This window comes from Bubalus bubalis, chromosome 3 (genome assembly GCF_019923935.1).
Source record: "Bubalus bubalis isolate 160015118507 breed Murrah chromosome 3, NDDB_SH_1, whole genome shotgun sequence".
Classification (NCBI taxonomy): domain Eukaryota; kingdom Metazoa; phylum Chordata; class Mammalia; order Artiodactyla; family Bovidae; genus Bubalus; species Bubalus bubalis.
The window spans coordinates 72,020,789-72,044,049 of NC_059159.1; the positions used below are offsets into that span (position 1 = coordinate 72,020,789).

The 23,261-nt window shown below is 43.6% G+C and overlaps 1 protein-coding gene across 3 annotated transcripts in view; it reads left to right on the forward strand.

The window, feature by feature from the left end:
• Window positions 1–13,659: 13,659 nt before the first annotated feature.
• KIF13B (kinesin family member 13B) overlaps window positions 13,660–23,261 on the forward strand; it is a 211,600-nt gene continuing 201,998 nt past the window's right edge. Inside the window, exons 1-2 of one of the 3 annotated variants that reach the window (XM_044939710.2) lie at window positions 13,660–13,771; window positions 13,938–14,314. In XM_044939710.2, coding sequence (XP_044795645.2) covers window positions 14,260–14,314 — 55 coding nt within the window. In that variant the 5' untranslated portion in view covers window positions 13,660–13,771; window positions 13,938–14,259. Of the gene's footprint in view, window positions 13,772–13,937; window positions 14,315–23,261 lie in introns of those variants that run through there. The other 2 variants (XM_044939711.2, XM_006064308.4) reach the window with 2 other exon arrangements.

Genomic DNA, 23,261 nt, shown 5'->3' on the forward strand with positions numbered 1-23,261 from the left:
ATTTCAGGGGCTTCTCTTGCGGAGCACGGGCTCTAGAGCACAGGCTCTGCAGTAGTGGTACTGGGGCTTAGTTACTCCATGGCATGTGGGATCTTCCCAGACCAGGGATCGAACCGGTGTCTCCTCATTGACAGGCGGGTTCTTTACCACTGAGCCACCAGGGAAGCCCAAAATGGAGTTTACATTTCCTCAATAAGGAGGGCAACGTGATGTTTGAAAAGATCTTCCAGCCCATCACCCGTGCTTATTTTGTGCCTGGAATTTCTTGTCCCTGTAGAATATCAGTCAAAATAATGAATGTGAAGCCCTCCTCTTGTCTCCTGGCCTTTCCGTTCTGTGTCTTTTCAATTGAAATTGTTCAGTCTCCTGGTACAGATGGAGTTGGCTGTGCACTTGTCACCTGGAGCAATACCAAAGACAAGACATCATCATGACTGGGTTCTCCACATAATTAGAGATCAGACCTACACAGATGCGGGTTCAGTCTCTAGGTCAGGAAGATCCCCTGGAGGAGGACATGGCAACCCACTCCAGTATTCTTGCCTGGGGAATCCCATGGACAGAGGAGGCCGGCGGGCTACAGACCATAGGGGCGCAAAGATCAGACATGGAGCAACTTAGCACGCACACACACGCACACACGTAACTTACATCCACGTGTCACGGATGCTCATATGGGACAGAGCCAGAAGTGAACACTAACGTGTGTAGGACTAGCAGAGGGTGCCTATATGAAGAAAACCGGGTTCGAGTGGTTAGAAGTTAGCTGGCAGAGGGAGGGAAGACATCCTAGGAAAGATAGAAATGTGAGCAAAAGTGCAGGGTAAGAGAGACCTCCCAAGTCATGAGGGGCAGGCAAGGGGGTGTTTTTGTGTTTGTTCAGCTGTGTCCGACTCTTAGTGACCCCATGGACTGTAGCCTGCCAGGCTCCTCTGTCCATGGGATTTTTCAGGCAAGTATACTGCAGTGGTTTGCCATTTCATTCTCCTGTAAGTAAGCGGATGCCACCTTCTATAACGAAGTAAAATCCAGGGGTGTGTGGTTGGTATGAAGAGCCCTGGAATCTCAGATCTCTACTTCTGATTGACTTGTGTTGTGGTCTTTCCCCCATCCCCACCGCCTTCACCACATCGGCCTCAGAGGCAGAGTTCTTCCCTTTTAAAGCTCTGTCAAAAGTCCCTTCTTTTGCTTCCCCCTAGCATAGGTCAAATACACATACATTAAAGAAAAATTTACTAATGGGGGAGGAAGAAATCAGGAGTTTGGGATTAACACAGACATGCTACTGTATATAACATAATCAACAAGCACATACTGTATAGCACAGGGAACTCTACTCAATATTCTGTAATAACTTCTATGGGAAAAGAGTCTGAAAAAGAGATGTATATATATGAGATTATGTACCTATATAACTAATCCACTTAGCTGTACACCCCAAACTAGCACAACATTGTAAATCAACTATACCCCAATATGCGGACTTCCCTGGTGGTCCAGTGGCTAAGACTCCATGCTCCCAATGCAGAGGGCCTGGGTTCGATTACTGGGCAGGGAATTAGATCCCACACGCCTTAAGTAAAGATACTGTATCCTGCAACTAAAACCCAGGACAGACTAGATAAATAAACATATTAAAAGAAAGAAATTACAGAAAGACTATATTCCAGTAAAAATAAAAATTAAATTAAAAAAAATTATTACGCACAACGAGAAGGGGGGTAAAAAAGGAAACTAGGAGCTTCTCTGGTGGTCCAGTGGCTAAGACTTTGTGCTCGCAATGCAGTGGGCCTGAGTTCGATCCCTGATCAGGGAACTAGATCCCACATGCTGCAACTAAGACCTGGTGAAGCCAAATAAAAGAAAAAAGTAGTAATAAGCAAATACTTTTTAAAAAAGGAAACTAATTTGTTAAGTAATCAAGTTTCAGAGGTATACCTTGCTCTCTAGGGCTCATAAACCCTACCTCATTCCAACTGAAATCCCAGGGAAAGAGGGGTCTACCCTACCGAGCACACTTCAGGGGATACCTCAGCCTTCAACACCCAAGACAATTCTCCCAAACATTGAAATCTCTCACAATCCAAGCAATTCCATTCAGCTTCCTGAGCCCGAGTTGTGGCTTTATGATTTCAGGAGAAACCTAATTCGATGACCCCAAAGTGCATAACCCCTTGCCCAGGACGAAGGCTTGCTTTCTGCCCAGAGGTGTCTTTGGGGGAGGGGTCATGCAGAGTCTTTGAAAGCCAGAACTGTAGAAGGCTTGGAATAGGAGCATGGCAACAGGGATGGAATAAACAGGTATGAGAGACATGGCTTTTGATGGCAAGGCACTCATATGAGCTTTTTACAATTATATTATTGTTTTTTAAAGACAGAGCTTCTTTTTAAAATATTTATTTATTTCTTTGGCTCTGCTGGGTCATAGCTGTGGCATGTGGGTTCTTAGTTCCCCACCCAGGGATGGATCCCGGGCCCCCTAAACTGCTGGATCGCCAGAGAAGTCCCCTGCAATTTGTACTCCTGTAGCTACTCTTATGCAGACTGGTTTCTGTCCTTTGTCCCCTTTCTTTCATGCCAGCTTTCTATATCTCTCAGCTGCTACTTCAGCTATTGGCTTATCTCTTTCCCTGTCCCAACAGATCTGGAAATGGGTGGAGGACCCTTACCTTTGACCTCCCCATGATCTCCCAAAGCAGTCCACTGAAACTCCTCTTTTCCCAGCGCACAGCCCTTAAAGGGGGTTCCCACACTGAGAAACAAACAAAAGAGGCAGCAAAACAAATGAAGAAGTTACAAAATTTCCAGGAATCTAACCAAACTCATCTCACACGCCAGCAAAGTAATGCTCAAAATTCTCCAAGTTAGGCTTCAAAAGTACATGAACCAAAAACTTCCAGATGTTCAAGCTGGATTTAGAAAAGGCAGAGGAACCAGAGATCAAATTGCCAACATCCGTTGGATCATAGAAAAAGCAAGAGAATTCCAGAAAAAAGTCTACTTCTGCTTTATTGACTAAACCAAAGCCTCTGACTATTTGGATCACAACAAACTGGAAAATTCTTCAAGAGATGGGAATGCCAGACCACCTTACCTGCCTCTTGAGAAATCTGTATGCAGGTCAAGAAGCAAAAGTTAAAACCAGATATGGAACAATGGACTGGTTCGAAATTGGAAAAGGAGTACGTTAAGGTTGTATATTGTCACCCTGCTTATTTAACTTATATGCAGCGTACATCATGAGAAACGCTGGACTGGATGAAGCACAAACTGGAGTCAAGATTGCTGGGAGAAATATCAATAACCTCAGATATGCAGATGACACCACCCTTATGGCAGAAAGAGAAGAGGAACTAAAGAGCCTCTTGATGAAAGTGAAAGAGGAGGGTGAAAAAGCTGGCTTAAAATTCAACATTCAAAAAACTACGATCATGGCAATCTGCTCCCATCACTTCATGGTAAATAGATGGGGAAACAATGGAAACAGTGACAGACTTTATTTTCTTGGGCTCCGAAATCACTGCAGATAGTGACTGCAGCCATGAAATTAAAAGATGCTTCCTCCTTGGAAGGAATGCTATGACCAACCTAGACAGCATATTAAAAAGCAGAGACATTACTTGGCTGACAAAGGTCCATCTAGTCAAAGCTATAGGTTTTCTAGTAGTCATGTATGGATGTGAGAGTTGGACCATAAAGAAAGCTGAGCACCAGAGAATTGATGCTTTTGAATTCTGGTGTTGGACAAGACTCTTGAGAGTCCCTTGGACTGCAAGGAGATCAAATCAGTCAATCCTAAAGGAATCAGACCTGAATATTCATTGGAAGGACTGATGCTTAAGCTGAAACTCCAATACTTTGGCTACCTGATGTGAAGAATTGACCTATTGGAAAAGACCCTGATGCTGGGAAAGATTGAAGGCAGGAGGAGAAGGGGACGGCAAAGGATGAGATGGTTAGATGGGATCACTGACTTCATGGACATGAGTTTGAGCAAGCTTGGGAGTTGGTAATGGACAGGGAAGCCGGGTGTGCTGCAGTCCATGGGGTCGCAAAGAGTCGGACATGACTGAGTGACTGAACTGAACCAAACTTCTTAGCCCTTAAGGACAGTCACCAACTCTTTTTGATCTTTGTATCCCAAGCACCTAACACCGTAATGCTAAGCACAAGGTAGGGAAGTTTGTTGACTAAAATACTTTAAAAAATTAAAAAAAATTTTTTTTTGACTGCACCACCCAGCATGTGGGATCTTAGTTCCCCGACCAAGGATCCATCCTGCACCCCTTGCATTGGAAGCGTGTAGTCTTAACCATTGAACTGCCAGGGAAGTCTCAGCTGGCTAAAATAATAAATAGATTAAAACAAGGAGAACAGAGTGATGTTCTGATGTTCTGATAGAAAGTAGGACCATCAAGAAGGGGATGGTTGATAACACTAAATATCACAGACAAATCAAATCAGATGAGAACGGAAAGGCACTCTGCTGGCTTTGCTATTTGAGGCGTGATGGTACTCCTGGCCAGAATGGGTCTAAGGGGGCTGAAGGGCTGGCAGCATGATTGAATCAGTTGACTAAGGGAGGTGAGGAAGGAAGACAGAGAGTGTAGAGCATCTGGGGGCGCTTGGCTATGGAGGAGGCAGAAGGACTGGTAACTAGAAGTGGACTCAGGGTTGAGGGAAAGTGATGAAGATGGTAAGGGCTCTGGAGGACGGGGAGAGGGAGCTGAGGGCCACACTGAGACCAAAGAGCACAGATTTCTGTGGGCACCAAGGTGCTTGGGTGTGTGCTTCCTCCAGCAGGGTTTCTGGGCCCAATTCCAGCACGTGTGTGTGTGTCTGCGCGTGTGTGTGTGGGGGGGCTCCCCACACCAACAAGTGATTCTTGGACCCCAGCAGAGACTGAGAATTCACCTCAATTCTGACACCATCTACCTGGACATAGAATCAGATTCCATACGTAAAAGACTTGGTCTCACAAGACCTCCTGCCACCACAGATGCCAGTGTTGAAACCCAGGTTGTTACCTGTGCTCCTGACTCTCTGGGTTTGAGTTAGGGGTTCCAATGACCCTGTCTAACTCAGGATGCTAATTGCAAGTCCAGGTTGTTACCTGTACTTCTGACCAATGGGCTGTAGATAAGAAGTTCCCATGGCTCCCTCATTGGGTTTTATTCATTTGCTAGAACGACTCACAAAACTCAGGACAACACATTTACTCAGTAGATTTTGTTATAAAAAGATATTAAAGAATAGGAATCAGCAGCTAGATGAAGAGGTATAGAGGATGAGGTCCCCTGGTGGCTCAGATGATAGTCTACCTGCAATGCAGGAGACTAGGGTTTGATCCCTGGGTCAGGAAGATCCCCTGGAAAAGGGAATGGTACCTCACTCCAGTATTCTTGCCTGGAGAATCCCATGGACAGAGGAGCCTGGTAAGCTACATCCATGGGGTCGCAAAGAGTTGGACACAATTAACACTTTCTTTCACTTTTCCAGACAAAGGAGTGTCTGTCCTCATAGAGCTTTGGGGCCCATTTTTGGAGTTTCCACGTGGAAACTCTGGGCCCCAAAGCTGTCCTTTTAGGGGGTTTGTGGAGGCTCTGTTACAAACACATGGTTGACAAATCCTTGCCAATCATGGTGACTGATTTCACCTCAAGCCCCCTCCCTGGAGGTTAATCACAGGTTGGTCCCATTGGTAATCAACCCCCAGCCTTAGATGTTTTCCAAAAGATGCTTCATTAACACAACAAAAGACACCTAGATCATTCTCAACCCTTAGAAAATTTCAAGGATTTGGGGAGCTATGGGCCAGCAAAGCAATTGTAGTTGAAGGTCAAATACATATGAGACAAAGATTTTGGTTCTCTGAGTGACCACATATGTATTTCTTGTAAATCACAGCATGACACTGACCACGTGTGGGACCACGAGGGAAGGGAAGTGACCTAAGTTTGGGAACTTGGAGGGCATGAGTGGCGGTGATGGCTCAGTCGAGAGGGAGGTTTAAACTAGAGATGTAAGAAAATGGGATTTCCCGGGTGGCCCTAGTGGTAAAGAGCCCAACTGAGAATCCAGGTAGACCTAAGAGATGTGGGTTCAATTCCTGGGTCGGGACGATCCCCTGGAGGAGGGCCTGGAAAATCCAATGGACAGAGGAGCCTGGGGGATTACAGTCCAAAGGGTCGCAAAGACCTGGACATGACTGAAGCAACTTAGTATGCACGCGGGTAAGAAAACGAGCCCCCGAGGGAGCTCGAGTATGAGGAAACAGGTAAGCTGAGGAACTGAAGCTTAAAGACTGCGTTCATGCTTGGCAGCAGGACAGTGAGTCATGCTGGATGATGTGGAGGCTGTGGCTGAGTTATTGAGTTTCATAGGTGGAACCCTCTAGATCATGGCAAGATTCAGGTGTGGTCAGGAAAGGCTGAGGGACCCAGGGAAGCACCAGATGCCATGTGAAGCAGGATGGGTGGTGGCAGTGGTCTCAAGGCCTATGCAAGGGCACACAGGGGCACCCAGAATCTGTATTTAGGAACCTCTTACTCAGGCCAGTGTACAAGTTAACTTGTCCTGTGAACTCTCAGTTCCCCATCTGTCAAAGGCTGTAATAATATCACCAACCTCATGGGATCATTGTGGAAATTAAATGAGATCATGTATGTGGGGTGCTGAGCACAATACCTGGTAATAAGCACTTGATAAATATCTAAAAAATAAATGCTCTGGTGTATGTGCAGGAAGAACACTCACATGAAAAATACATAAGAGGGCATTTAGGGATTGTCTTCTTTGTGGAAACAGCGCAGATTTTCTGAATCAAATTTGTGTTTGCATTCCAACCCCGCAGCTTACCAGCCCTGTGATGACTTGAGGCAAGTCATTTCACCTGTCTGCGGTTAATCACGGTGCTCAGTTGTTAATATCTTTGCCCCAATGAATCAAGTGACTGCTTACTAAGTACCAGGGATTGTACTGGGAGTGGGAGAGAAAGAGACTTGAAAAAGACACTCTTCCATGCTCACAGAACACCAGAAGGGATGGGAAGAGACAGTTATCATTGGAGAAACTTAGAGCTTTGGCAAAGCTGAATTCGAGGCATGCGGACAAATCCTTAATTATTCTGGAGAGATTTTTTTTTCCCCACCCTGATGAAGATTAGCTCATTCCCTAATTAAAAAAAAAAAAAAAATATATATATATATATATAACTTAGCTTCTAGTTCCTCCTTTTTTTTTTTTTTTTTTAACTGTAGTAGGGTTTTAGATTTTGGAACGTAAAATGGTAAAAATTAGATGTCTCAAATTTCCAAGGGCTGAACAATCTGCACGGAGACACGTCATTTGTAAAGTATTGTAGAACTGGGGTCAGAGCGTGATAGCAGCACAGTGGCTCCTTCAGTAAGTTTATCAGGTCCAGTTTCCCCTTCTGTAACATGAGGAGAGTGGTCACTGCTTCATAGAGTTAGTGTGGGGATTAATGAGTTAATACATGTAAACACTTAGGACACTGCCTGGAGCAAGGCGATCATTCAGTTTGTGAGTTCTCCTTATTTTATAAAGTGACAGTCTTCCAGGGAAAAATGTCTTCCTCAATCTGCACAGGGACCATTAGAAACTGTGGATCAAAGCAACAAGATGATAAACTGGAAGCTGGTTTCATTTTTACATTTTTATTGGAGTATAGTTGCTTTACAGTGTTGTGTTAGCTTCTACTGTACAGCAAGGTGAATCAGTCATATGTATACATATATCCAGGCTTCCCAGGTAGCTCAGTGGGTAAAGAATCTGCCTGCAAGGCAGGAGATACAGGAGACATGGGTTTGATCCCTAGGTTGGGAAGATTCCCTGGAGGAGGGCATGGCAACCCATTCCAGTATTCTTGCCTGGTGAATCCCATGGCCAGGGGAGCCTGGTGGGCTACAGTCCATAGTGTCATAAAGAGTCAGACATGACTAAAGAGACTGAGCACACACACACACACACACACACACACACACACACACACAAACACACATGTACATATATTCCCGTTTAGTGTTTTTTGTTTGGATTTCCTTCCCATTTAAGTCACCACAGAGCATTGGGTAGAATTAACAATTTGTTTTAGAATAAGTAGATCTGCAAAGGGTCTGGGCAAAAAACCCGAGGGCCCTTCTTTTCAACACAGCCAAAATTCAACTGTCTTGACTGCAGCATCTACCCCATAAATATCGGTTGAGTTCTTCAGTCCTTGCTTTGCAAGACAATGTCCACAGGAGTGCCTTATATATGAGTTTTCTCATAGTTCAAAAGAGAGAAACCTCGACTTTCCCTCTCTCCTGGAGGGAGTCTGAGACAGCACTCTCAGGTGAGGGGAGCTCTCAGGTTACCTGGTGTGAAAGCCCCCAGGGTCCTGGGCTGGGCAGCAGGTTGTAACTTGCATCTCAGTCTTGCTCTCTATCTCAGGAAATTTTCCCTGATAAGATAAAGGCATTCCTAGTCTCTGGCACTTGCCTCACCTTTATTGCAGAAGTCAAAAGAGGGAGATGAGTGTGAAATAGAGGTCAAAAGGAAGTGTAGCTCACAGGGGTGTTTCTCTACAGTCCCTTGGGAAGCTTCTGTCATTTCTTCCAATCAAACGTTTCCAGGACAATTCAAATGGTTTTGGAACTTTAGAGAGAGTCCTCACCTCTTCCCTATTATATTCCCCCACCTCTTCAATTTCTCAGGGGCTTTCTCCTCTTGGAAATTTGAGCTTAAATTGAAATACAGTGATTCTGCAGAAACTGGAAGGCTTCTCTTTTTCTGCCTTCCTTGTTTCTGTTCAAAAAGCTAGATTCAAGTTGTCATCAGAACTGGCCTTCTAAAAAGAAAATTTATGAGTTCAGCTCAGTTCAATTGCTCAGTCATGTCCGACTCTTTGCAATCCCATGGACTGCAGCGCGCCAGGCCTCCCTGTCCATCATCAACTCCCGGAGCTTAATCAAACTCATGTCCATCAAGTTGGTGATGCCGTCCAACCTCTGTCATCCCCTTCTCCTCCTGCCTTCAATCTTTCCCAGCATCAGGGTCTTTTCCAATGAGTCAGTTCTTCACATCAAGTGGCCAAAGTATTGGAGTTTCAGCTTCAGCATCAGTCCTTGCAGTGAATATTCAGGATTGATTTCCTTTAGGATGGACTGGTTGGATCTCCTTGCAGTCCAAGGGACTCTCAAGAGTCTTCTCCAACACCACAGTTCAAAAGCATCATCTTGGGCGCTCAGCTCTCTTTATAGTCCAATTCTCACATCCATACGTGACTACTGGAAAAACCATAGCTTTGACTAGATGGACCTTTGTTGACAAAGTAATGTCTCTGCTTTTTAATATGTTAGGTTGGTCATAGCTTTTCTTCCAAGGAGCAAGCGTCTTTTAATTTCATGGCTGCAGTCACCATCTGCGGTGATTTTGGAGCCCAAGAAAATAACGTCTGTCACTGTTTCTATTGTTTCCCCATCTATTTCCCATGAAGTGATGGGAGCAGATGCCATGATCTTAGTTTTCTGAATGTTGAGTTTTAAGCCAACTTTTTCACTTTCCTCTTTCACTTTCATTAAGAGGCTCTTTAGTTCTTCTTTGCTTTCTGCCATAAGTGTCATCTACATATCTGAGGTTATTGAGATTTCTCCTGGCAATCTTTCATTCCAGCTTGTGCTTCATCCAGTCCAGCGTTTCTCATGATGTACTCTGCATATAAGTTAAATAAGCAGGGTAACAATATAAAGCCTTGACGTACTCCTTTCCTGATTTGGAACTAGTCTGTTGTTCCATGTCCAACAAGACGGTAGGTGCTGGAGTGTTGGTCAAACAGAAAATGCCAAGATTGAACATCGACATTTTAGGAATCAGCGAACTAAAATGGACTGGAATGGGTGAATTTAACTCAGATGGCCATTTTATCTACTACTGTGGGCAAGAATCTCTTAGAAGAAATAGAGTAACCCTCAAAGTCAACAAGAGTCTGAAATGCAGTACTTGGATGCAATCTCAAAAATGGCAGAATGAGCTCTTTTCGTTTCCAAGGCAAAACATTCAATATCACAGTAATCCAAGTCTATGTCCCAACTGGTAATGCTGAAGAAGCTGAAGTTGAATGGTTCTATGAAGACCTACAAGACTTTCTAGAACAAATACCGAAAAAAGATGTCCTTTTCATCATGGGGGACTGGAATGCAAAAGAAGGAAGTCAAGAAATACCTGGAGTAACAGGCAAATTTGGCCTTGGAGTACAGAATGAAGCAGGGCAAAGGCTAATAGAGTTTTGCCAAGAGAACCCACTGGTCATAGCAAAAACCCTCTTCCAACAACCCAAAAGAAGACTCTACTCATAGACATCACCAGATGGTCAATACCAAAATCAGATTGGTCATATTCCTTGCAGCCAAAGATGGAGAAGCTCTATACAGTAGCAAAAACAAGACCGAGAGCTGACTATGACTCAGATCATGAACTCCTTATTGTGAAATTCAGACTTAAATTGAAGAAAGTAGGGAAAATCATTAGACATTTCAGTTATGACCTAAATCAAGTCCCTTATGATTATACAGTAGAAGTGACAAATAGTTTCAAGGGATTAGATCTGATAGAGTGCCTGAAAAATCTATGGATGGAGGTTTGTGACATTGTACAGGAGGCAGTGATCATGACCATCCCCAAGAAAAAGAAATGCAAAAGGCAAAATGGTTACAAATAGCTGTGAGAAGAAGAGAAATGAAAGGCAAAGGAGAAAAGGAAAGATATACCCATCTGAATGCAGAGTTCCAAACAATAGCAAGGAGAGATCAGAAAGCCTTCCTCAATAATCAATGTAAAGAAATAGAGGAAAACAACAGAATGGGAAAGACTAGAGATCTCTTCAAGAAAATTAGAGATACCAAGGGAACATTTCATGCAAAGATGGACTCAATAAAGGACAGAAATGGTATGGACCTAACAGAAGTAGAAATATTAAGAAGAGGTGGCAAGAATACCCAGAACTTTATTAAAAAGATCTTCATGACCCAGATAATCACGATGGTGTGATCACTCACCTAGAGCCAGACATCCTGGAATGGGGAGTCAAGTGGGCCTTAGAAAGCATCACTACGAACAAAGCTAGTGGAGGTGATGGAATTCCAGTGGAGCTATTCCAAATCCTGAAAGATGATGCTGTGAAAGTGCTGCACTCAATATGCCAGCAAATTTGGAACACTCAACAGTGTCCACAGGACTGGAAAAGGTCAGTTTTCATTCCAATCCCAAAGAAAGGCAATGCCAAAGAATGCTCTAACTACTGCACAATTGCACTCGTTTCACACGCTAGCAAAGTAATGCTCAAAATTCTTCATGTTAGACTTCAACAGTATGTGAACCATGAACTTCAAGATGTTCAAGCTGATTTAGAAAAGGCAGAGGAACCAGAGATCAAATTGCCACCATCTGCTGGATCATCTAAAAAGCGAGAGAGTTCCAGAAATTTTCTACTTCTGCTTTATTGACTATGCCAAAGCCTTTGACTGTGTGGATCACAACAGACTGTGAAAAATTCTTAAACAGATGGGAATACCAGACCATGAGGTGATAAAAGAGGTATCAAGTGAACAGTGGATGCCCGGGAACCTCGGCACACTTCAAACCTTTATTTGTTATAACTTGCATATTGTGAGATAGTTAATAGGAAATATGTTTCAGTCCAGAATAAACTCTGGTGTCAGTCCAAGGGCCACAACAATGTTTTTCAGTGTTCCTCTGTCCATGGGATTTCTCAGGAAAGAATACTCGAGTGGGTTGCCATTTCTTCCTCCAGGGGATCTTCCTGACCCAGGGTTTGAACCTGCATTGGCAGGCAGATTTCTTTACCACTGAGACACCTGGGAAGATGTTTTCAATGCCAAATAAGGACAAAAGTGTAGCAATGAGGTTTTTTTTAGCCAAGAAATTATTTCAATATAAAAATACATTCTATGTGATCTGTCTTTTTTTTTTTAAAGAATGATATTGATAGTAAATAGCAATTTGTTGGTCCATTAATTTTTAAAGAATTTACTTAGTAAAATTAAAAAGCTGGAAAATCTAAATTGGTTCTCCTTATTTGTTTACTGGGCTGTGAAAATTAAAAGATTTTGTCCAGCTCAGAAGATCCTCTGAACTCTCAGAGGAAATGCCCCTAAGAAAGAAATTCCCTACCTGTAAAGAGTGCCTCTGGGGTTGCATTTTCTATTTTTAATCTTTTTCCATCCTTATTTTTAAATTGAGGTATAATTAACATATTAGTTTCAGGTGTAGAACATACTGATTTACTTTTTTTAGTTGTGGTAAAACATACATACTAAATGTACCATTTTAACCATTTGTAGGTGTTCAGTTCAATGGCATAAAATACACTCACATTCTTGTGCAATGATCACCACCATCCATCTCTAGAACTTTCTCTTTTTTTTTGGCCATGCTGCATGGCATGTGGGATCCTAGCTCCCCAACCAAGGATCGAACCTGTGTCCCTTGCCTTGGAAACACGGAATCTTAATCACTGGATCTCTAGGGAAGACCCTGTTGCTGCTGTTGTTCTGACGTTCAGGTGTGTCTGACTCTTTGCGACCCCCATGGACAGCAGCAAGCCAGGCTTCATGGTCCTTCACCATCTCCCAGAGTTTGCTCAAACTCATGTCCATTCAGTTGTTGATGAACCTTTCTAATCTTCCCAAAGAGAAACCCTAACTTCCTATTCCCCTTCCTCTCAGCCCCTAGCAACCCCCATTCTACCTTCAGTCTCTGAATCATGATTCTAGGTACCGCATATAAGTGCAATCATACACTGCTTTCTTTTGTGTATCAGGCTCATTTCATGTTGTGTTAATTTCTGCTGTACAGCCGAGTCTGCCAGTCATATATATTTATTCTTTTCTGTGATGGTTTATCATAGGATACTGAATATGGTTCCTCCTACTATACATCTCTTTATTATACTAAACATCTCTTAGAGGTGTTTTTAAACTTTTGGACAACTTTTATTTGTACTGAAGCTCTTTCAACAATAGGATGGTTGGCCCAAGGGCAAATCTTGCCAGCTTTCTGTGTTTACTCATCTGTAAAACTGTTCTGAGTTCTGTTCTATCATTTAAACACATCCAAGCAGATCTGCCTCTTATGAAGGTGGCCACTGCTACCCAGTTTCTATCAGTATTCCTAATATGTAATGTAGGCCCAGCATTGCATGTAAAAACTTCCTAGTTTTCATGCATTGACTAATTCCACTGGGCCAGATGTGACATATTTGCAGGCCCCATCTTGCCCACAGGCTACCAGGTAGCATCTCTGCTAGGGTTTAACAAAACCACATTTTAGTGTGACTTCATTGATTCATTGATGTAATAAATGTTTACCGAGTCTCTACTACAGGCTAGGTTACACATATAACATATAGTTTTTAAAATACAAGATAGGAGAGGCAGTGTTGCAGCATAAATGTTATAACTAAACAAAATAATGACTTTTATTAAGCATATATGTGCCAGGGAGTTTTAAGACCTTCATCTGTATTAACTCATTGAACCTGACTAGGAACCTATACAGTAGGCACTCTCAGCGTCTTCATTTTAAATATGCAAAAGACAAGCACAGAGTGGTCAAATTGCTTGTCCGGTCACACAGCTGGAAACTGTTAAGGATGGATTTGAACCCCGCTTGATGCTTGAGCCCAAGGTCTTGACTGGGACAGGGAGTGGCTGGTATAGGATAACCTGTGGATTTATGAAGATCTCTGGAAGAGGTAACTTTTGCTTTGCCTTCAAGGGCGATTTCAGCAAACAAGGTGGGGAGGGCAATCCAGGCAGAGGAAATAATTTGAGCCTGGGATTAAACACAAGATTGGCAGGAAATGAGTCTGAAAGAGGTCGCAAGGTCGCCAATGCCATTTTTCAACTGTTTGTTTTCAGGTGAGGTATCAGTTCATCGACACCTTATGTCTCAGTACTAACCGCAAGGGAGAGGATGGCATTGAAGCAGAAGGGTATTTACAAGCTCCAGAGAGCGAAGCGCGCCCGAAGCTCTCCCGGCCTACCCAAGACCACCGACGGGACTACAAGTCCCGTCATGCAGCGGGGCGCGCCAGGAGCCCCGGGCCGGCTCCACCCCTCCACAGGCCCCGCCCTTGCCCCGCCCCTCTAGCCCGTAGCCCCCTCCCGCCCGGTCAGCCCCAAAGAGTTGCCCGGTGGCCGCGGCAGACGGAAGCCGAGCGAGAACCTTGGCGGCGGCAGGATGGGAGACTCCAAAGTGAAAGTGGCCGTCCGGATCCGGCCCATGAACCGAAGAGGTGAGAGCCCAGATCGCCCGGGGCCGCCGCGGCGGAGGCGGCAGGTGCCTGGCGCGCCCTTCCCTTGGCCCCGGCCGCCGTGTGGGGTCCGGCCGGCCCCGCCCCTGAAATCCGCGTCCGGGCGAGGGGGGGGGCCAGCGCACCCCGAAACCTCGTCCCCCGCGCCCGCCCTGCCTGCGCGGGACGCCCCTCCCCTCGCCGGCACCGAGTCCCGGGGCGCCGCGGGCTCCACGTCCCATCCCGCTGCCCTTCCGCCGGTGCTCCCGCCCCGCTGCCCTTTCGCCCTCCCGTCTCCCTGCCCTTCTAGGAGTGCGCCCGCATCCAGCGCCCCGGGCTCGCTTCCTCCTTCCCCACCCGGCCCCGGGTCCCGTGCCCCGCGTGCCCCTGCTCGCGGCCCTCCAGCTGTCAGAGCGGCCCCGCCCCGGGGGTCCTCGGCCTGGCCGGGACAGCCGGGGACCCCCAGGCCTCACGTCGGTGGCCCAGGCGTCCAGACCCCGCACACCCGTGGCTCGCGGCAGGAAAAAGAGCAGGGAGTTGGGCTTACTCCTGAGAAAGCGCTCTAGAGAAAAACTCCTTCCTTTTGGTGTTTCACTTTAATATCCCTTTTAACCTGGACGGTCAGAAAGACTTGTAAATACTTTGATTGAACTTGGGGAGAGGAGTTGCCCGCCCCCACCCCATCCCCCGCTTTTTTTTTTTGACTGTTGAGAAAGTTTTGCTTTTGCTTGAAGTCATATTCGTCATCTCTCAACAATAAATAGCTTAGGTGCCAAGATTCTTGTGAAATTGTATCTTTCAGGCATTCTCTCAATTCTGCAGGGAGGGTAGAGAAAGCAGATAAACCAAGTACATTTTAAATCCTCTTTAGAGAGTCAGATGGAGTAGAGAAAACCTAACTCAAGTCAGAAGAGGTGGGCTGGGCCTTGGCTTTAATGCTTAACTAGGCTCGTGACGGGACAAGTTACTTTAAATGAGATATTGAAAACACCTCCTATACCAGGTAATACTAGTGGAGGGGGGAAAAAAATCATTAGAGTCCCAGGAGATGACTTTTCAATTGGTAAGGCTCTCAGTGCGAATCATTCGTGTAAGTAACAGAATCATTAAGTCGTTTTCACAACTTATTTGTTCATAGTTCAGTGTGGTTTAGGTCTGTGTAGAAATTGGTTTGCTTTCTGGTTGTCTTTGCTGTTTGTTGAGACGCACAGATCAACAGGTTGACTCACTGGCTTTTTTTTTTTTTTTTTTTTGAGTTGGTGATTCCTCCTGTCCTTGCTTGGTTGGCTAAAGGCTGTCAGATGACACACAAGAATTTTCCCCTAAGAACTTAATTACTTTACCTTCTCAAAGAGTGCACGTTTTGGGTCTTCAGTCTTGGCCTCACCAGCTGCACACTCTGACAAAATGAAAGAACTTGGATGAACTATGAAAGTTTCCGAAAGCTTCTGGTCTTAAAGTAGTTCAGGCAGCTTTATTTCAATTCGTTTCAAGCATATTACCATCACAGTGATTTAGAAACAAAACAAAACACGAAGCCACAGGAAAGGCAAAGTAGCTGGGATTTGATTCTGTAAGGGTGATTTCAGCACATTTAAAAAATTTCCTGTTCACAGAAAACTTGGGAAATGTCAGTGCTAAAAAGAGGCAGTTAACTCTCAATTGAAATTCTTCATTCTTCCCCTCCCCCTGCTTTGAATTTCAGTTTTCCAGGGGAAGTACTATCCTTTTTACTTATACATAGTCATTGATTAGATTGTAACTGTCAGTATTAGAGTTTCAAGGGATGCATAGAGTAATACTTACAGTTTTGGAGTAGACGTTAGCTGTTCTTTTGAACTCATTTTAAAATTAAGGTGTAAGCATAGATCCTTTACCCTTTAAATAGAAGTGCATTATTTGTGGTAAACTGCCTCTTTGATTTAGTGCCATCTCTTACAGTTCCTGAGTGCATGTGGACTTTTTTTTTTTCCAGTGATTGTTATAGATAATTAAAAGTGGTTCTATTTCTGTTTTGTCCTAAAGGAGTCATTTACATACATCTCGAGGATCTAGTGGAATACGATGGAGTGGAATTCTGAAGCCAGTGATTTTTAAACTGCTGTGTAGAGTTTGCTTAAAAAGGCTAAAACCAAGCCATATTCCTTTCCAGTAATTTTGAAAAAAATTATTTGACCAATTATTACTTCTGGGAAAACTAATGTATTAAGTAATAGTATATAATTATGGTGAATGGTAAACTTTTTGTCATAATTGTTTCTCCCTTGGCAGGTTAGTGCCAGAAGCAATCTCAGAAATGACTCTTCACCAGTGAGAATGAGATGAGAATGGGTTCCTGGGATGATGTAGTTTTACTCTATAAAGACTTACTTATTTTGTATAATATTTTTCTCTTTTATTTTTCTTCTATTTTTAAAACAATTTTAATTGGAAGATAATTGCTTTACAATATTGTGTTGGTTTCTGCCATGTATCATTCTGAATGATTCTTGGAATCCCATTAGCTACCTGTTGAGGAAAATCTTAAATTGGCAAGAAGTTTCTAGTGTACCATTAAGTTCTTCATGTGATTCAGTATCTGACTGGGCTTAGGTATTAAGGTGGATGGTTGGTTTCTTTCCATTTGCTAAACATTATGTGGGCTTGGGGAACTTAGTTATTTGAACATTCATCTTTAGGTCTGCTTCAGTAATAGCAAGAATTGTAATGATTAATGATTATGCATTTGTCGGGAATATTTTTCTTGTTATACATTTTAACATTATACTAAGAAAACAAAAAATAAAAAGGAAAAAGTCTCCAACATTCTTTCACCATAACAATTCACACTCGTTTTCTTATTTTCATTTCAGCCTGTGTAATTCTACATAGTTTTAATACTACGACTTTTTTTTTTTTGCTCTTCTTCCTCTGAAGTATGAACTTGAACAGCTGAAGTCAAAGGGGTTAAGCTTGTTTTGTCATGAGATCTGGGAGTTCTGTTTGCAGTTCTATTTGTTTGTCTTTTCATGTCATCTCTGAGACGTGTATAGCTCACCAAGTAACCTGGCTGTGTTCTGTGTACTGTAAGGAACACCTGTTCATACATTATTAACCAATCTAATTATTAAATGAGCCGAAGTTTTACACGAATAACTGATGGCACTAGTTAGGTCAGCAACATCTCCTGTTCAGTAATTTGATGTTTTATAACTTTAGATGGCTTAAAAAATATTTAATATTCTTGAATGCCTGCCAGGTGCCTACCTTATATTAGATAGTATGGGATTTTATTGCCTTCCCTCAAGGGACTTCCTGTGGCTTAAATGTGTGTGAGATTAACTATCAAAATAAATCTAGGTAAAAAACTGTTTGGGAAATATATTTGCTGTCTACCTAACCTGAGGTGTGATGAAACCAAAAATTACGTTAGAAATTTAGCTAGAAGAAAAAACAGTGAAATGGATTATTTTGGGTGTTAGGAAGCATGGTCAATACGTTTATTTTAGCAGGGATTTCTCAAGGGTTTGGTTTGCATTTCAGTACTTGATGCAGTGAAAGTCACAGAGAAAAATCATCATTATGGTGAAAGATACAAAGACTAATGTTAAGTAGAAGTCAGTGCTTAAGTGAATTACAGTCTAATATCTCAATGGATAAGATATTTATAGATGTTAAAAATGATGAAAATCAAAACCATTTAACAAGGAAGACTTCCTTATGTTAGAAAAAGCAGAATGTAAAACAGTATGTGTAACTGTATGGCTGGACCTACTATTATGATACTACTATGTAAAAATACCAATAGGAACAGGCAAGGGCTAGAAAGAAATGTGGAAAAATGAGATTGGGTGTTCTTGTTGGGGGAATTTTATTTCCTAAACACTTTCTCTTAGTGTTGGCTGCTATTAGAGCATTCATATTTTTAAAGTGTGCTTTACAGTGGGGCTTCCTGGGTGGTTCAGTCGTTAGGACTCCGGGCTTCCTCTGCAGTGGGCACAAGTTTGATTCCTGATCAGGGAACTAAAATCCTGCATGCTCCGTGGCATGGCCAAGACAAACGAAATAAATACAGTGTACTTTATGTTGTATGCTGATGAGGAAATGACTGTCCTATGAAAAGATAGGATTAAAAGGTAAAAACACCTGTAGCAGATTGCTAGTGACTAAACGCCAGGTGTATGAGAGGGAGATGTAGGAATTTAGAAAGATCCCTCAAAGCCTGGTGATTAGGGAAGTCTTCTTTGTGGAGGGAGGGAGCTTGTGGTTGGAACGGGTTTCCCGTGGGAGAAGAGAGGAGTCGGGGAAATTGGTTCTTTGAGAAGGAAGTATGGCCTGAGAGCAAAGGCACAAGGGTAGGAGTGAGCCGGCAAGGTTAGGCTCAGAGTTGAGGTAAGCCTGCCAGGGAGGAGGGCTCTGTCAAGGGGACAAGAGACAGGTGAGATTAGAAAGGTCAGGCGAGGCTGCAGGGGGCCCAAAAGTCTAGCTTCAGGGTGGCAGGTCCATGTGCCCCGTTCAGCTTTTTATTAATAGAACTTTGTGTGGGTCTCAAGACTCAAGCATGATGAGAAAGATAGCCAGATCTCAGGGCAGGTTGCAAAGCCTGGGTAAGATAAACTGATTTGGGGCATCGCTGGGCAATGTGGTGAAAAACGAAGCCACCAGAAGAGGAAGGAGACCAGTCAACACCAAGTGAGCAGGCGTGAATCCGAAGACAGATGAAGGAGGGAGGTCCAAAAGGGAGAGAACATACGTATATCTATGGCTGATTCATGTTGAGGTTTGACAGAAGGCAGCAAAATTCTGTAAAGGAATTATCCTTCAATAATAATAATAATTAAAAAAAGGCGAAACTGGGACTGTAGGAGGACCCTGTTGGAAGGACTGTTGGAAGACCCGGGTGGTCAGTGAGAAAGTACATGGTGATCCCCGGGAAGGCAAGGTGCGGTGTGGGGCGGGAGGATCTGTTTGAAACAGGAAGGTATTTTCTGACTCGGAACCCACTGCTGGTTCTTAAGCGTTCTCAGAGAGAGAGAACTGGTGTTGGAGTTAGGGATTAGGGGTGACTGTGGATGGAAATTTCTGATATATTTTCTGAAACAGAAGATTCTTGTTCTCTTAGCATCTGCTTGATATGCTAATAGAGGACGAGACACATCTATCACAACTTTCTTCTGTTTCTACTGTCAGCTCAATGACTGAAAGTGGGATTTATACGCATTGGACCAGAGGCTTTTGGGGAAGAAAGTACAAGTTTATCAAATCAAAATTTGTTTGAATTGGCATTTTATGTTCATCCCTCCCCACTGCTCCACTCCCCTACCCCCCTGCCTCAACTCACACTTCCATAAAACAGTGACCAGTGACAGCTTTCCCATTTCTTAAGTTCTGAAGATGGAAGAAACCACCGGCAAAGCTATTGGTTAAGCAGATGAATTGAGCTGCTTACTGGGTGGAAATGGATTTGTTATTGATCTCTGTGCTCGCTGATCAGTTTCCCTTTGTATTCAAAAGAGCATGTTATTAAAGCTTGGCAGGCAGAAGCAGTGTAATCATTAGAAAAGTGTCTGAAACTGGCTGGTGTAAGGGACATGAAGTTCACAACTAAACTGGTACGGGGCTTTAACTCTCAGAAGCTGTTGGTATCTATAAAAGCTGGTATTGGCTCGGAAGGTAAAGAATCTGCCTGCAGTGTAGGAGACCCAGTTCAATCCTAGGGTCAGGAAGATCCCCTGGAGGAGTAAATGGCTACCCACTCCAGTCTTCTTGCCTGGAGAATCCCATGGACAGAGGAGCCTGGCAGGCTACAGTCCATGGGGTCACAAAGAGTCAGACATGACAGAATGACTAATAGACGGAATGAATTAGCCTATTCAATTTAACATGTGTTGATTGGAGGAAAAAATAATAGCTACTTTTTGAAAGTTTTCTATTTGTGAGCTACAGAGTTCATTCCTTTTTATACATTGTTCTTGAAATAAGTTTGAAAGGTGGTTATAGAATTTCTATTGAACACAATCTCAGAGAAGTTAGGTAACTTGCCCAGAATTACAAAACCACAATGTTGAAGCCTGAATTTCTCCTGTTTTGCCATTAAAGCTTGTGCTTTTACTACTATATCAGACATGATGATCTTTAGAGGGATGCTGCATTCCTGAGTTTGCGTAATTTTCAAAGATGTGCACGATATATGAAAAGCATAAGTCATGATCTTTGACCGACAGAACGTACTGTCTGGTTGGTAGTAAGAGGTACACAAGGTGAGTCAGTTATAAGGATACAGTACATGCATGCTATATGCTACGTTGGCTTCAGTTCAACTCTTTGCGACTCTATGGACTGTGGCCCGCCAGGCTCCTCTGTCTGTGGGATTCTCTAGAAGAATACTGGAGTGGATTGCTGTGCCCTCCTCCAGAAGATCTTCCCAAGTCTCTTATGTCTCTTTCACCAGTAGGTGGGTTCACACAGACACACACAAGAATATAGTACACAAGTCAGCAATAGTGCTTTTTTTTTTGGCCTTGCCAGACGGCGTGTGGAATCTTAGTTCCCTGACCAGGATTTGAACCTCTGCCCCCTGCACTTGAAGCATGGAGCGCCAGGGAAGTCCCAACAGTGTCTTATGAATTAAAGAAATGGGGGTGGGACTTGAAAATGATGAGGAATGGGTTAAAGGCAATTGACCAGGAGGAAGACAAGGCAAGTGGGGTGCATAGCATGAGTTGTTGAACTTAGCAAAAGGTGGATGCAGGAATTAGCCAGATATTTGCAAGAACAGTGGGGAAGTTAGCTGTAAAAGTTCAAACAACAGGAAGCAGACAGTATCTGTGTAAATAACAGTTAAAGAGAGTACTGAACTAGATTATTTTGGTCAATCTTTCCAAAAATGCTAGGAGAATTTATACGATAACTCATTTTACAGACAAGAAAATGGAAACTTGGACAAAGTTACTACTTGCACCAAATCACATGATTATCAGGTAGAGGAATGGAGGATTGGAACCTGGTCAGTTCAACTCTGGAGCCACAGCCCTTAAATTCTGTGCTTTCTCGGAAAAGCTGGAAGAATGTGGCGAGTGGGGGACTAGAGGAGTGATGGAAGGTGGCTTCACTGAAATCAAGAGGTTTGTGGGGAGCAGAGCAGAATGAAGTTACTGAAGTGAGGTTTAGGCAGATTCAGGGGGGATCTCGGACAGGATAAGGGGTGCAGTGACTGTAGGTTTATTTTAGGTAAAATTGGTGTGTAACATATTAGTTCCAGGTGTACAACTTAACTCTTAAAAAGTGATCACTACAATAAGTCTAGTAACCATGTCACCAAACAATTAGCTCCCTTCACCCATTTTACCAGCCTCCAACCCTCTTCTCCTCTATAACCACTGGTCTGTCCTCCTTGTCTGTGAGTTTTGTTTTATATTCTTCATATTTATATTTTTTTATATAAATGAAATCATACCGTGTTTGATTTGCTTAGTACAGTACATTCCTCGGAGTCCATCTGTGTTGTCGCAAATGTCTAGGTTTTTGAAAGGGGCAGTGGCACTGTTACAGAGATGCTCTCGGAAGAGAAATTAAGGTCTGCATCTTTACCTTGCTCACAAGCTGATACACGAGCTTGTTACTGTTCGATGGATGCTGGTGAAAGACACAGGACTTTGGGGTCAGATTTTGCCTGCAAATCCCACAGGAGTGATGTGGAGGGGTCCAGCAATGTGGATGCTGAGCAATCAGTGGGTTTGGGTTGCATCTGAGGAGCACTGAGCTGGGGAACCTCATTGCTCTTAAGCGGTGAGCAAACCTGCTATTTGTCCTGAAAGTTGCTGGCTGGGACCGCACTCCTGAGAGGTGGGCGAGGCAAAGTGCCTGTGTGGCCTTGCATTTCAAGGTGGTGTGAAAGCAGCCAGGATTTAGGAAATATAGTGAAAGTTGCTCAGTCATGTCTGACTCTTTGCGACCCCATAACTATACGGTCCATGGAATTCTGTAAGCCAGAATACTGGAGTGGGTAGCCTTTCCCTTCTCCAGGGGCTCTTCCCAACCCAGGGATCGAACCCAAGTCTCCCGCATTGCAGGCGGATTCTTACCAACTCACCCACAGGGGAAGCCCTAGGAAATTTAGGACGACTGCAGAGCTTCCAGTTTAGATGACTCCGTGAATGAGTGCTGGTGTCGCCAACTGAGATCTGAAATGTGGGAGAAGCAGGTTGTAAGGTAGAGGTAGGGGCAGTTATGAGCTCTATTGTTAGACGTTCAACAGTATTTAGTCAGTGCTGATCACATGCCACCCACTGCACCTACAACTTCAGATAAGATGTGGTATATGCCTGGAAGAAATGTAACAGACTTGTTGAGTTTTAGGTTCTGAAGTGCAGCCAAGGGGTGGATTGAGAAAGCTGTTGTCCAGGAGGCTGAAAATAAGGGACTGGACTTTCGGGTAGATTTGGACATTGTTACTGTATTTAGAAGATCTTATAGAACACCAAATCAAGGCATGTTCCTGAAGGAGGAGGTCACAGAGGCTGAGAAGACAGGCATAGGAAAAGCAGGTGAAAGGAGTGTGGTGGCCCAGGGTGAAGAATGGCAGAAGAATAATTTTGACTGAATGAATGAATTGCTGTTGGTGTGTTGGTAGTGGGTCGAGAAATCAGTGTGTGTGCTCATATGGAGGCAGTGAGCATACGTGAGTTTTCTTTCAAGAAATGCCAAGAAAGCCATGGTAAAGAATGGTCTTCTGGAGATGAGCAACAGCCCCCCCCCGCTCCCCACCAATCCAAGACTGGAAATTGTTTGAGCCTTTTTATCAATAGAGAGAAATAGTCAATAGAGTGGGGAATTTTTGAAATATAAAGGAAAGAGGATAATTATACAATGGGGAAGCCTTAGAGTGTTTGATTTTCTTGATGAGGTAGAATGTGAGGTTATTAATTGTGAGTGAGAATTGGGTTGCCTGGGTTCTTCAAAGTAGTGATTA